This window comes from Mus caroli, unplaced genomic scaffold (assembly GCF_978045245.1).
Source record: "Mus caroli unplaced genomic scaffold, Mus_caroli_1 scaffold_3, whole genome shotgun sequence".
Lineage (NCBI taxonomy): Eukaryota > Metazoa > Chordata > Mammalia > Rodentia > Muridae > Mus > Mus caroli.
Genome location: NW_028227258.1, coordinates 37,631,819 through 37,647,195, shown reverse-complemented (window position 1 = coordinate 37,647,195; position 15,377 = coordinate 37,631,819). Strand labels below are relative to the sequence as shown.

Below are 15,377 nucleotides of genomic sequence, written 5' to 3'. Positions count from 1 at the left end.
CTGCTTGTAGAAGAAGGAGGGCATGTCCCTGCTAAGCAGGCTCCAAGGGAAAGAACAGGACTTGTTACTCTGCTGGCTGGACAGCCTTGTGCAGAACACACAGGCAGGCAGAGAATTTGCCATGTTAAATCCGTACCTATTGTCAAGAGAGGACTGAGAGTTCCTGTCCCAGCAAGCCAGTCAGGCTGGGCCCTGGGTCTGAGCATTCAGCACCATGCCAGTAGGCCTGAGGTGAGTGAGATTCACACCGAGTGTGAGCCCGCCCACCCACAAGCCTCAGGAGGGAACTCTTTGTACACACAGGGGTCTGCAGTTGCAGAAGAGCTCCTTTTCTGGGGGGCAGTGGCCCCTTGGCTGTCTATGAGGGCTTGAGAGTTTAGGAGAGAAAGGGAAGCTGCCTGCCCACTCCTTACAGGTCTGGAAGCTTCCCACTGCCGTTGACATCCTTTAGAAGAGAGCCCGAGTCTGATGTCATTTGACAAGTATGCAGCCCTCCTCCTGCATTTCCTGCCCTGAGCATTTTGTCCTTCGCCTGGGCCTCCTCCCTGGATCTGTCTTCAGGTTCCATTGAAAGACAGGTTGCTTGGGAGTCCCGAGCAAGCAGGGAGAAGGTAGCCTCGACTCTGTGCAGCCTAGCCTCACGGGCAAGGCTCTGTTCAGCTGTCTGCAGTCTTCCCTCTACCACCCGTGCCTTGATCTTCTCCCAGAACTGCTACCAGGCTGTGCCAGTGTCTCCAACAGGAAAACTCTTTCCCACTGTAAATCAATGAAATGGAGCCAAGTAGGAGGCAGAAGCAGGCACAGAGCAGCATCTGGGGCCCTGTGCCCATAGCACATGGTTCAGGAACAGCTGCTTATTCAGGGCATCAGGACAGTGGGTGGTTCTGAGCACACCGGAAGCTGCAGCCCATCAGTGTCCAGCACCCCAGCTCAGGGCCCGTGCCACCCACAGGTGGACACTGCTTGTGCCTCACTTGTCCTGGTGGAGCACAGCCACTCTGCCACCTACTGTCTTTGAATGTGGAAGTGAAGTCTCCCACGTGGCCTTTAGGGATGAGTCCAAATCCCACCATCGTCCATTAACAGCTGCATGGCCCACGTTCTCTCTCCATTTGTGGAATGGAACACTCCCTACCCAGATGGTCAGTAAAGACTGAGATAATATATCTGAAGCCTGGCACTTGGCCTGGTGCAGAGTAAAGCATGAAGTGTTGATGAGTGTTACGTGTTCAACCTTGATTGAGCACCAGCTGCGTGCCCGGCTCACTGGCATGTCTATCCTGGACGGACCTACTGTTTGGAGGGAATGGGATGAGAGGAGATGTGATACAGGAACTTGGTCCACAGCATGGCCAGGAAATGCTCTAGCAGGAGTGGCTGGACTCCCTAGGCTTGAGCAAGGGCTTGAAGCTAGAGATCATGGCCAACCCGAGATGACTTTGGAAGGCTGAGCAGTTGGCAAGGTGATTGCAGAACGTGTCTTGCAGGCTTGGAGGCACATGTGCTATTACAAGCTATGGGGACAGGGGTTGGTCTAAATGGGATTCATTTCTGGAACAAAGAAGAGGAACTTGGGGTGGGCTGGGATGGACCTGAGTGTTGTCCTCAGTGTTGCAAGTTTCTGCATCTGGGCTCACACAGGATCTTGCTGTTATAGCACTTTACTATTAAGCTAGGGCAACAAACTCATGTGCCTGTGGGCTCAGGTCTGAGTCCTCTGTGCTGGGGACAGCAGAGCCAGAACACCTAGTGATTGGACCTGGCAGTCTGATTGCATTTTAGGACTCTAGGTAGCTGAGAGGAGGGCCAGGCCTCAGGGGTCCTCAGGACACCACAGGGGTCTTGAACATAGAAGAATGGGTCCACAGAGTGGTGGCAAGTGGGACTTAGAGTGTCTTGCCTTAGGGCATTCCTGCCACCCTGTTCTGCCACAGTGAGCACACCCTCCTCCTAGAATCCCCAGCGGACTTAGCTTTGACCCCAGGGTTGGCTCAACATCCCGTAGTCTTCCAGCCCAGCCCTGGAAAGTATGTGTAGCTCAGGAAAGGGACCTGATGATGGGTGATTGACACTTAATTCTGACCAGGGGCTTCTTGCTCTCAGAATGCCTATTAGTGCTTCCAGAAGAAAAGTGTGTCAGTGGTGAGCCTTTGAGGCTTACTACGCAGAGGGTGTGGGCTGCAGTGCGTGTCAAAGAGGAACAGGGCTTAGAATCTCTGGCAGGATGATGGACTAAACATGTGAGATGTATGGAATGCCTTGCCATGGTCAAGGTGGACCTCTTTCCTGACATCTGGCCAGAATTGCCCCCTCCACATGGCCAATGACTCACAGCTTGTACTCTCAAACAGTCATTTGAATCCTTAGCAAAGCTCTTGAGAAAGGTGAGTCGTACCTGTAGTGGTGAGCCTAGAATGAATCCCGCATCCTGTCCTGGGCGCCACCACTGGACAGCCATGTCCTCAGCTCATCCCCCAGGGCTGACAGGGGTTGTCTTGCTCAGCTATGGAAGTTTCAGGTCAGGTTTAATAACTGCTGAACTTCCTGATCTTTTTGTGTGTGACATATTATGAAGATCTCTGCACTGCCTGGCATAGTTAGGGTAGAAGACAGCCCACCACAGGAAGCACAGAGCATCTGGTGCCTGCCACGTGTCCAGACTTGGTTAGACCCCTGACTCCCAGGGTCACACTGCAGTATGTCAGTGAGCTAGCATGGCCTCAGTTTAGAGATGCAGCTGACTCCGCTGTAACCTTTCAGTGTGCTGTAGACTAAGAAGCAGTCAGGTCTGACAGCCAGTTCCATTCAAATGTGGTTATGCACGTTAGAAATGAGATGGTAAAAAAGAAAAAAAAAATCACACTGTAAGAAACCGGAAGAACGAATTTAATCAATGAAGAGAAAAACAAAGAATTGGATTGCAGTGAGAGCTGACTTGAAGGAAGGAAGATTTTCTTTCAGGGAAACCTCTGTGGAGAAGCCGTGGGAGTGGTTTCCAATCACCACATATGTTTTTAATGGCTTCCAGCCGTAAGGTACACTTACTGCACCCAGGAGAGACGTAATTAAGGGCAATAGCAGCCAGCCGTGGCTGTTAAGTGAGAGCATGAATGGTAAGGCTCAGAGCAGAGGGGAGCTTGGACGACACTCTGCTTTTCCACTGAAGAGCCTGGTGGGCTTCACACACACACACACAGCCTCCACACACTCTCACACACACACACAGCTGAGGGGAGCTTGGACGACACTCTGCTTTTCCACTGAAGAGCCTGGTGGGCTACACACACACACACACACACACACACACACACACAGCCTTCTTGTTGGCAGCAAAACGTCTTGCCAGAATCCAGCCTGTGTCAGGCCAGAGCTGACTAAATGATAAGTTCCCTGGCTGGGCTTGAATGCGTACCAAGTCTGTAGGCTGTGCAGGCCGTTTAGGAGTTCCGTCAGTCCTTTGCCCACTAAACGTGTGTGTGTGTGTGTGTTCTTGTTCATGTATGAGATAGTACACCTCATGTGGAGGTGAGAGGACAACCCCTCAGGTGTCCTGAGGACCTGGAGCTTGTCACTAGGGCTGGCTCGAGAGCCCCGGGGATCCACCTATCTCTGCTCCTCAGCACTGATAATTAGGAGCCCACACAACCATGCCTGTCTTTTTACCTGGGCATTAGGAATCAAATTCCAGTTCTCATGCTCACACAGCCAGCAATGCATAGACCAAACTATTTTCCCCAGCCCCTCACCCAGTTTTATAGTTTATGATGTATATTAAGATCTTCAAATATCATATATAAGAAACATTTCGCATGCTGTCACTCAAAGAAATCCAGACACATTGCATCCTCAGCCGCAGTTCGCAGGTACTGTAGTTCTTTCTTTCCTCGCACTAAATGAACACGGGCCAACACACTTCCTGATCTAGCACCTTCCTCTCTCCTCGGCTCTGGACAGGTCGCTAGGATACTTGAAGTCTCTGAAGACAGGAAGAGGAGCATGGGCGTGAGCTCTGGACTGGAGCTCATTACCTTACCTCATGGACGCCAGCTGCGCCTGGACATCATCGAGAGGTGAGCATGCTGTCTCTACGTTCCCCACAGTGACGGCTCCTTGCAGGTATCCGTGCAGCAGGATAGGGGGGAGGAGAGAGAGGAGCAGCATCCGACTGTGACTCTCCTCAAGCCTGAGCTATGTCTGGGACATCACACCTCCCTTGCCCCATTCCCAAACAGTGGCTGGAGGGTGGCCTTGTTTGAAGCCGTGGCTGGCGTGGCTGCAGCCAGAACGCTGCACCTCCTGCTGCCTTCCTCCCCTCAGGAGCATCTCACAGTGTCTCTGAGCTTAAGACCTCCTGATGAATTAGGATCTGGAAAGACAGAGGAGAACAGATTCTGACCTCTTTCTTTAAGGGATGGACCAGAGGACTGGGGTTCCCCGGGTTCTGAAACCACACTGCCATTTTCCAGAAACGCTGCAGCCCCTGGGTACTTAGTGTCTTTCCTTGTCGCTGCACTAAGTCACCCTGGCAAAAGCATCCCAAGAAAGGGTTTATCTCAGTTCACAGCCCCTCATGGTGGGGAAGCCAAGACAGCAGGAACGTGAAGGATGTGGTCACACTGTGTCCTCAGTCAGGAATGCAAGCTTTTGCTCCGTGCACTTAGCAGGGTCCCAGCTGGGGAGTGCTGCTGCCTACAGGGCCCTGTCTTCCTACCTCAGCTAATAAAGTCCCCAGGGGCCCATCTACCGGCTGATTCTAGATTCTCTCACCGCCACACTAGGTGTTCATTAAAACACACGGGTATCTGTCACCTCAGGACTTGGGGGCTGGAGCAGGATGATTAAGTCCAGCCCAGGCTATAAATAAAGCCTTTTCGCAAACAATAAATAAACCATGAAACAAAGCCAAAGCATGCCCTTGAACATGGATCTTTAGAGATGAGACACACTTTTAATACAAGAAACACAAGACTTGATTTTCATATTAAAACAAAAGCTGACCTCTTTTCCCCTCCCTCCCTCCCTCCCTCCCTCCCTCTATCCCTCTCTCTTTCCCTTTCCCTCTCCCTCTCATTCTCACTAGTGTGCAAATTATCTCCCGGTCACCCTGACTGTTTTAGCTTCCATGATATTCTTGGGTACAGCCCTGGCCAGTTGAGTTTTCTATGGTGCAGGAATGTGCTCAAACCACTGACTGTTGTGGCTACTGTACATGGGTGGCAACGGGAACGGAGAGAGAAAAATTTTTAAATTTAAGTGTTAATACCCACTTGTGCAAGCAGCTGTTGGCCTCTGGGAATAAAGGCTGCATTCCACACAACTTTACAAATCTGAGTGTGGGGTGGCATTGTCTGTAACTCCAGCACTGGTAAAGCCGCGGGAAGGAGGATCACAATTTCCAGGCCAGTCTGTCATATACAGGGAGTCTATGTCATATATACAGGGAGTCTATGTCATATATACAGGGAGTCTATGTCATATATGCAGGGAGTCTATGTCATATATGCAGGGAGTCTATGTCATATATGCAGGGAGTCTGTCATATATGCAGGGAGTCTATGTCATATATACAGGGAGTCTATGTCATATATACAGGGAGTCTATGTCATGTGCAGGGAGTCTATGTCATATATGCAGGGAGTCTAGCCTAGGCTACATATGGAGACATGGTCATAACAAATAAAAACAACACAAAACAAATGGCTTTGAGGGAGTGAGGCGGAGGCTGGGGGGTGGCCAGGGGGGAGGACAGATGTGTTAGAAAATGAACCCCTAACTTTGTTCAGGCAAGCTTTGGGGAATTTCATGTCTGACTTCTGAGCCACCTGATCTTCCTGGCAAGACTTCTCACTTGAGCCTCCTCCCCTGCGGTTGTCTGGGTGGAGTGGTCGCCCTCACTTCCGCGTTCCGAGTAGACGCAGTGCAGTCTGGACTCTCCAGACACCCTTTCTTCCTGGCACCTAGAGGTGCGCTGGGGCCTGAGCTCTGGGCCGAAGCCCTGGCCAGCCTCGCTCTTGCTCGTCTTCTGACTTCAGCTCGGTCACGATCCCTCCCTTTTTGCTGCTTGCCTAGACTCTTGCACCCTCATTTGTTTCTATCTCTCTCTGACTGTGGGATCTACTCACAGAGCCTGGAGGATAGTTTGACTAGTTACAGTGTGTTAACTAAGTAAAGGCCAAGGTCTTAGGTGCCCTGAATTGAACAGTGACTTCATTTCCTTGTTCTGGAATCAAACACTGACTACCCCTGATGTCTAATTTACTACCTCATTCCAAAGCAGGCTAAGCTGGAAGCATTCATCTGATAAGAGGTGGATATGGCTAGCTGTGGCCACTGACACGTAAGCCACAGACTGAGTCAGCCCCACACAGCACCAGAAAGTCCCCAGCAGATGCTGAGCAAGTGATTGTCATTAGCCAGTTAGCCACTGATGGCACACCACAAGAACAAAGCAGGGGGAATCGGTTCCTTGTTAGTTGAAACACCTGGGGTGTAGGGCTGAATTAACATTGTTAATACTTTTACTAAGAGAGAGAACTCTTCCAACAAATATTCCAAGTTTATCTGGGAATCTGGTTGGATCCATTGGTTAGAAAGACAAGAAATCAGGAATGGGACATAGTTGGGAGAGAAGGAAAGAAATGGGACAGACAAAGTGAGTTAAGGTGGCCAGGTCTCATGGGGACAAGCCTGTCACTTATAGCTTATTCAGGAGACTGAGGCAGGAGGACCACAAGTTCAGTAACTGAGGAGGCAAATTGATGAGACCTTGACTCAAAGTTAAAGATTAAGATGGGCTAGGGACAGAAGTCAGGTGTAGAGGGCTTGCTTTGGATGTACAAGGCCCTGGGTTCAGTCCCCAGTGCCTTGGAGAGGGGGATGAGAGAAAGAAAGAGAGGGAAGGAGGTGGGGGTTGGGGCTTACAAATATAGATAGAGGTGATAAGTTATTTTTGTGTCCACAGTCTGTATTTTACAAACCTTGTCCCTGCTTTGCAAGTGAGTACTCCACACACACACACACACACACACACACACACACACACACACGACATTTAAAGACACCAGAGCCCATAACTCAGTTAACAGGTATTAGGAGAATTGGGAAGACTAGGCGAGCTCTGAGTCACTACCACCTCTGCTGAATAAGGGTGAGAACACAGTGGGGAACAACAGCCCCAGCGATGAGCTTTCAGAGAGTATGACCCTGGAGCTTCAAAGGCAAGGCGTGATAGCTACAATTAGGAATCATAGCTACAATTTTACTTCCAGTTCTTGCATAGTAGCCTGGAAGACTAAGACAATTTTAGCCCAGTGCAGTAAATTCCTGGGTTCAGATGGGGAAGGAACTGGTCACTGTCTGAGCTTCCTGCCAAGACAGACCCTGCACATAGGGTCCCATTGTTATGTGCAGAAAAGTCACCATGTTTCCTGCCTTAAGGCTCTTGAGTGTGACCCTTGCAATTTTGGGTGAGGAAAAAAGGAGAATTGGGGGTGGGGGAGTAGATCCTCTGTTTTATTGGGGTCTGACCTTACAGCAAATTCCTGCCTGTCTGTCAGTCTTTGTTTACCTCTTCAGTCTCTCGGGCGCCTGTGTTGGGGCTGCAGAACACTCTTCTTGCCTCCTCTCTTCTCTTGTTCCGATACCGGTGACATCTTGAATCAAGTTCATATTCTCCCTATCCCCCCTCCCAGTCTATGTCGCTCTCTCCCACTCACCCCTGTCTCTCCTTTTCTATTCCCACTAAGTGGAGCTCCAGTCTTCCTCAGAGGTAGCATCCCCTGTATGTTGGGAAACCTGGTATCTCCTCGTGCCTCTCATGGTAAGAGAGAGAACACGTACCTCTGAGGTCCTCCTGCCCTGCTGGTCCACCTCATGCTCCCATGTCCATGGTTGAGCCTGGTTCTGTTCGTGGTGCATTCTTTACCTGGTGTTAGATGGACTTTATTGAGATCAGCTTTCCAAACTGGCTCCCAGCCAGTGGCACACAAATAGCCCTTCTGGATGATTAAAGCCATTTTCTCCTCATCTTGTCGATCCGAGCCTGACCCTTTGGTCTTCTCCTACTTAGGCACAACACCATGGCCATTGGCATTGCTGTGGACATTCTGGGCTGCACAGGCACACTGGAGAACCGAGCGGGTACCCTCAATAAGATCATCCAGGTGGCGGTGGAACTGAAGGACGCCATGGGAGACCTCTATGCTTTCTCAGCCATCATGAAAGCCCTGGAGATGCCTCAGGTGAGATGCTGGCTTTGTGCAGCCTCCCACACAAGCATGCATTCAACACTCGTCAAAGAGTTCTATATGTCTCCACCATGCACATCTGACTGCTCTGGCCAACTTCTAAAGATAAACTAAATGTTAGTGAAAGCCACGCCGGGGACAGGCAACCGAGAGCACTGTCCTTAGCGCTTTGATTCTGTTTCTAAAAACACTGGTAATTGATCATAGTTCAATCTCTCATCTTTGATGCAAAATAACAAGAGTTAGCTTCACTGCTAACAAGCAGTATTCCTGAAGAACCAGTCAGGGCAAGACACCATGCTGGAGTCTGTGGTATGACAGAGGCTGCATCCACTTGGGTCAGCAGGGATGTGGCTAGTTGGGGTAATAAGTCGGGAAACCGAGGCATTTAAGGAACTTGTATCAGAGATTCCCTAGACCAGCGGTCCTCAATCTGTGGGTCCTGACTTCTTTGGGTGTCAAAGGGGTCACATGCCAGACATGTTACATATCAGACATGTACATTACAATCTGTAACAATAGCAAAGTAATAGTTATGAAGTGACATTTTATGGTTTGGGGGGTCACTGTGACAGGAGGAACTGTATTACAGGGCATTGTAGCATGAGGAAGGTTGAGAACCTCTGTGCTAGACTCAATTTGTCTCAAAGCATCTTCCCCAAGGTACTTCATTTAGGAAGTTGTCTCGCCGTCTCACTGATGCTGTAGCTCCTCGGCTAGAATATCTCAGGCAGGGTCTCTGCCTTTGTGTGCACTGGCGGATGCTGCACGCTTTCAGAAGACTGTCAAACACAATGGGCCTCCACTGTGAAGGAAGTGAGGTCCGCTGTCTCTACTGCTCAGGTCCGCTTTCCCTCATGTAGGTGCTTAAAGAACTTTGAGTGGTAGAGTCAGTCAGTCAAGCCAGGTTCGGCCAGCAGCATCTACACTGCTGGGTCTTTTATCTTGGCTGTTACCTACACACAGATTAGCTCCGAAATCCTGCCAGGTGCTCATAAATAGCCACCCTTCCCACAGAGGGATACAGCTGCAGTCATACGTCCTGGAAGTCAGAGCATACGTGGCACATACTTTTCTTCATTAAAAACAAACAACACACAACAAAGAATGACCACCTTAAATGCAAGATGCTGAACAGATTAAGGGCCCTTACCAGAAATTTCTTGGAGAACCGTGTGATGTCACTAGCCTGACCTACACATGAAATAACTACAATGAGATAGTTACTTTTAGGCATTTATTTTTTTTTTTAAGTATGTATAGAAACACACACGAAGCATTGTGGGATGGGTCATCAGGGCAGTGTAGACTAAGGTAGAGGCTGCGCCTCTTTTCCCTCACAGTGTAGACTAAGGTAGAGGCTGCGCCTCTTCTCCCTCACAGTGTAGACTAGGGTAGGGCTGCGCCTCCTCTCCCTCACAGTGTAGACTAGGGTAGGGCTGCGCCTCCTCTCCCTCACAGTGTAGACTAGGGCTGCGCCTCCTCTCCCTCACAGTGTAGACTAGGGTAGGGCTGTGCCTCCTCTCCCTCACAGCTGCTCTGACAGCTTCTTGCTCATCTGTCACCTGTTCCAAACTTAAGCAGAGAGGTTTTTTTGTTGTTGTTGTTGTTTTCTTTTTAAAAAAAAGAGCCTTTCTGAAACAATAACCTTTCCTTCTTGCAGATCACAAGGTTAGAGAAAACATGGACTGCTCTGAGGCACCACTACACGCAGACAGCCATCCTCTATGAAAAGCAGTTGAAGCCCTTTAGCAAAATCCTGCATGAAGGCAGAGGTGAGCACAGGAGGGCAGGGTGAATGTCGGGCTCCTTACGTCTCTCCTGGGTTAGCGGTTCCTGTTCTGTGTGTCGGAGCTTTAATGGGGCACATGCTAAGCCTCTGTCACCTGCAAGGCTGTTGATGGCTCACACAGTGGCCCTGCTCATATAGCTCTGCAGTGTGTCAGGGAACCCAGATGACCACTTAGAGGGTCTGTGACTGACTGCCAATAAAACATGATCTGGAACTTTCTTCCTCATTCCTCAGAGTCTACATATGTCCCAGCAAGCAATGTGTCAGTCCCTCTGCTGATGCCACTGGTGACCTTAATGGAACGCCAGGCTGTCACTTTTGAAGGGACCGACATGTGGGAAAACAATGACGAGAGCTGTGAAATTCTGCTGAATCACTTGGCAACAGCTAGGTTCATGGCTGAGGCTTCTGAAAGCTACAGGATGAATGCTGAGCGGATCCTGGCAGGTAGGGACTTGCTCCTGCAATCTTCTCTGCACAGGGATTAGGAAGAAGAAAAGAAAGGGGATGGATGCCCTCGGTCAGAAAAATGGCCACCAGAAAGGATTAAGGTGTAGACACTACATTTCCTACGCCATTGCTCATTTGATAATGTGTAAGAGCATACAAAGAAATGGGTTTCACTGTGGCGTGTGTGCATAAGTGTGTGCAGCTCGAGGTCAACTTCAGATGTCTTTCTTCAGGCACCATACATCTCTTTGAGTCAGCATCTCTCACTGGAACTTACCTTGGAGGCTAGGCTGGCTGGCCAACAAGTCCCAGGGACCCTTCTACCTGTCTCTCCATCCAGTGTGGGGATTAGAGGTACATATCATCTATGCCTCACTTTAAAAATACTATATTTTTCAAGCTAAGCAGTGATGGCACACACCTTTAATCTCAGTACTTGAGAGGCAGAAGCAGTTGGATCTCTGTGAGTTTGAGGCCAGCCTAGTCTACAGAGTGAATTTCAAGGCAGCCAAGTCTACACAGAGAAACTCTTGTCTTGAGAAATAGAAATTTTAAATATATACATATATACATTTTATATGTGTGTGTGTGTTTCTATGTAGGCATGTATACAACATGAGAGAAGGTGCACAGGGAGGCCAGAGGGATCACACTGTTGAGCGAGCTGTAGGCAGCTGTAGCCACCTGACATAGGTCCTAGCAGCCAAACTCAGGTCCTACGACAGCAGTACTCATTCTTAACTGCGAGCCACCTCTCAGGCAACCAAGACCAGCTTAAAAAATCAGTTATTGAGAATGTTGTACATGTGTACTGTATTTATGTAATTTCTACCATACACACTTTCACCTCCTGTGTCTCCCTATGTAGATCACTTTAATTATTGTTACATATATATATACACACAAACATGTATCTGCAAATATGACCTACTGAGTCAATTTCGTGTTGTTCATATGTGTGTATGTCAAGGGATGACCAACCAGGATTGGGTCCCTAGAGGAGACAGACTCTTCTCTTAGCAGCCATTAATTTCTATAGCACTTCATCTAGGGGTGGCGCCTTATAAAACTTGCTCCATCCTCTCTGGAATGTCAGCTGGTGTTGCCACTGTACAGGTCTTGTTTAGGTGACCATATTTCTGAGATTTCATGGGTTCAACTTTCTATCATATGCAGTACCTCATAGCATGTATCGTGGTCCTCTGGCCCTTAGTCTTTCCACACCCACTTTCTTCCTTGATGTTCCCTGAGCCTTAGGTGTAGAGACTGGATTGTAGATGTACCAGCTGGTGGGAGACAGGCAGCCCACAGTAAACTGTTCTCTGCATTCTGACCGTTGCGGATTTTCATTGATGGTCATTATCTGCTGCTTTGATAAGTGGCGAGAGCTGTAGCTCTCTGTGGATGTATGGGTAGATCCTTAGAGTGCAGTCGGGAATTACACTGGTGTAGACGAGTGGTGTAGAAGGCTCTCCCGTGACCTCATCAACCACAGGTATTTGACTAGGTTTACAGTACTAGGCACAAATTCCCTCCTATGAGTGTGCCTTTGATCCAAGTAGATGGCTGTTGGTTACCCCCAAGATATAAGTGCCACTCTGGCACCCTGAGAAATACCTTGCTATGATAGTCATAGTTGTGGCTCACAGGCTTTAAAGCTGAGCAGGACTTGGTATCCTGTAGAGCATCTACAGATGCTAGGAGAGCTAGTCCTCATAGAGGAGGCTTGTAGGTCACTTCCAGCTCCATTCATCCAGCAATAGGGTCTTACCTTCAAGTTCTGGGAGTCTCTTGAACCCCTTTGACCAAGATTGCAAGAGAGGGTTCCTCTGCCTGGCATTGAAGTTTCTCTTAGATTGATTATGACTATGGCATTTGGGAGGGAATATTATCACCCTAAGTGGCACAACTTGATTTAAATTAAATATATGTGTGCATATATACACACATATACATATACACACTCACACGTGCGTGTGCACACACACTCTAAGTAAATACAAAATATGTTTATAGTTTTTTTCAGTCATCCTTGGTGTGTGTGTGGGGGGGTTGTTTTTGTTTTAAAGCTGGTAGCAGTGGAGGGAGAGGGGGCAAAGCATCCCCCTTCATAGCCCCTGTGTCCTATTGTTCCTCTCTAGAGCTCCCCACATGACCCACCATGGTCCCTTGTCAGGAGGCATTCTTTCTGGATCTGGTTTACCCTCCTCAGAAAAGTATCTTCTAGTTCTATCCAGTTTCCTACAAAATTCATTATCTCACTTTCTTCACAGCTGAATAGTATTCCATGGTGTAGATATACCATTTTCCTTATGCATCCATCAGCCCAAGGACACTTAGGTCTATTCCCACTTCCTAGCTACTGTGCAGAGCACACATGTATCTGTGTAGTAGCGTGTCATGTCCTTGGGGTATATGCCAAGGAGTGGCATAGGTGGATCATATGCTGCGTGAGCATTAATCACACTAATCTCAAAGTGGCTGCTCCAGCTTACAATTCCACCAACAGTGAAGTGGTTCCCCTTTCCTCACATCCTTGCCGGCATCTGTAGTTTTCTTGATCTTAGCCACTCTGACTAAGGTAATGAGGTAAGATGAAATCTTAAAGTAGTTTTAATTTGCATTTTCCTAACTGCTAAGGCTGGTGAATACCTTTAAAGGTGTTTCTTAGCTACTTTTCTCTCTTTTGAGAACTCAATAGCACATTTTTAAAGTTGGGCTATTTGTCTTCGCTGTTTTTTGAGTTCTTCTAGGTATTAATCCTCTGTCAGCAGCTTGTTGTCAACTGTGTACGTGCAGTCCTTTAATGTGTACTCTGGAGATTGAAGTCAGGCCTCTGTGCTCACAAAGCAAACACTGACTGAGCTGTCTTCTCCAACCTGGAATTCTCATATGTCTAGGTCATTCTCACTACTCCAATTCATCCCCAGACTGTGTCCTGAAATTCCAGATGACCTCCGGGTCCTGTATCTCCTGTGCTCTACTCTGGGACAGAATAAATAAAAGGCAGAATCAAGAAGACTGTCCACCATTAGTACCTGGGAAGGCGTTTTCATCATTGTGTTCTTGCTCCAAGTGTCCACACGTACTAGAAAGTGCTGTGTAAAGGGAACTTTAAGCTTTGTAGTAAAAGCAAGCAGCTTCTTCAGAGTGATACATTCGCCCCAGGGTGTGCTGTGCTGTGCTGTGCTGTGCTGCATTAAGTAAGTGGGGATTCCCAAGGTGCTTAGAGAGAGGCATCTCAGCACACAGTGCGTAAGTGTAGTGTGTGATGGACCACTCAGGAAAAGTAACTGATTTGCTCAGAGAGGCAGCCTGTGAGGATGACTTCCAAACAAAACTCTACTGTTTTTAGTAACTGTGATACTGATTGTGAGGCAGGGTCTCATAGATTCAAAGCTGATCTTCAATTTGATGTATAGCCAAGGGGTGACCTTGAACTTCTTGATCCTCCTGCTCCACCTCCTGAGTGCCAGGATCACAGGTATATGTCACCAGCCTGATTTATGCTGGAGAGTGAACCCAGCGCTTCATGCGTGCTAGGCAGACATTCTGCTACGTGAGTTATGTCCATAGTCCCCATTGTTGATTCTTAAAAAGTCATTTGGCAGAAAGCAAAGCTGGGCTGACTTGGGAATTCTACTCAGACAGTAAGCCTGGCTGCCTGGAAGTATGAGGAAAGTAGCCTAGGACCACAGAAATTTACTACCATAAGTCAGACTTTTCAGCTAAGATAGTTGAGTCACGTGGTATGTAGGTGAATGATGTGACAGGTAAATTCTGCATCAGTCACACTGTTACAAACAGCTGCAGACGAGGCGCAGTCACCATGACTCCTCACAGCACCACAAGCCCACAGGGACACGGGCTTAGTGAGCTGACTGTGGGTTCTTTGAAGCTGGAAAATGCCCTACATCTTCCTTTAAGTGGTGTTTTTAGAGAGAGGACAGAGCCCATCTCAACTCTTCTTTAAAACATTCATGTTTACCTTTGAATTTGGGGCAGAAAGGACTGAACTTGCCCATTTTGTCTTGGTTAGATTTCCAACCAGATGAAGAAATGACTGAGATCTTAAGGACTGAGTTCCAGATGAGATTGTTATGGGGCAGCAAGGGCGCCGAAGTCAACCAGAATGAGAGATATGACAAGTTCAACCAGATCCTAACGGCCCTCTCACGGAAACTGGAACCTCCCTCAGGAAAGCAGGCCGAGCTGTGAGAACCAGCTGGAGGGCCTTGGGGCACTCCCTGGAGCTTCTCCAGTCGCACTGGGCATGCTCGTCGTCTGATAATAATGTGCAGATCCAATGGGATACAAGCCGCTAACATCCACAGGATAGTAAATGTGTAAACTGCACAGAGCACACTTATTTATGAATTGTTTAAAATTACTACTGATTTTTAAATGAATGGTAATTTATTATTAAGATAACTATTGCTAATGTTGATCAGCAAACTTAAGATGTAGCTATGTTGCTGGTTGTTTAATATCATGGCATTTGACCATCTTAGTTTTAATTCCTTGTCAGATAAATGTAAATAGAGGCATTTAAAAGAAAAGCATGAAACATGGAAGAAGGTATCAGTTATATGATATTCTTTGAATATGAAACTGTAAATAGTTATGAATGGAAATATATCTTTTTGTGAAATAATTGTATCCTGTCTCTTTATTATTGACTCAACTTAGCATGACAATTCTAATTCCTGGGTTCTAAGGAGCTTTCTCCCCTATCTCCATATTAAACCAAGTAACAAAAATGGTTTGCAAACATAGGGTTTCTTCTGCAAGAGACAGAACAACTACTGCTTCAAAAGACCTAGGTTCAAACCCGAGGGCAAGTTCTTGCTAAAAACCATACTGAACCCCAAGCTGTCAACTGCCATTTT

The 15,377-nt window shown here is 47.9% G+C and overlaps 1 protein-coding gene across 2 annotated transcripts in view; it reads left to right on the top strand.

The window, feature by feature from the left end:
• The window catches only part of Bcar3 (BCAR3 adaptor protein, NSP family member), a 111,196-nt gene extending 96,049 nt beyond the window's left edge, over positions 1–15,147 (top strand). For both annotated transcript variants that reach the window (XM_021157545.3, XM_021157547.3), the window contains 5 exons: positions 3,955–4,070; positions 8,069–8,240; positions 9,910–10,021; positions 10,273–10,485; positions 14,528–15,147. In XM_021157545.3, the coding sequence (XP_021013204.1) occupies positions 3,955–4,070; positions 8,069–8,240; positions 9,910–10,021; positions 10,273–10,485; positions 14,528–14,706 (792 nt within the window). In that variant the 3' untranslated portion in view covers positions 14,707–15,147. The remainder of the gene's footprint in view (positions 1–3,954; positions 4,071–8,068; positions 8,241–9,909; positions 10,022–10,272; positions 10,486–14,527) is intronic.
• Positions 15,148–15,377: the final 230 nt, after the last annotated feature.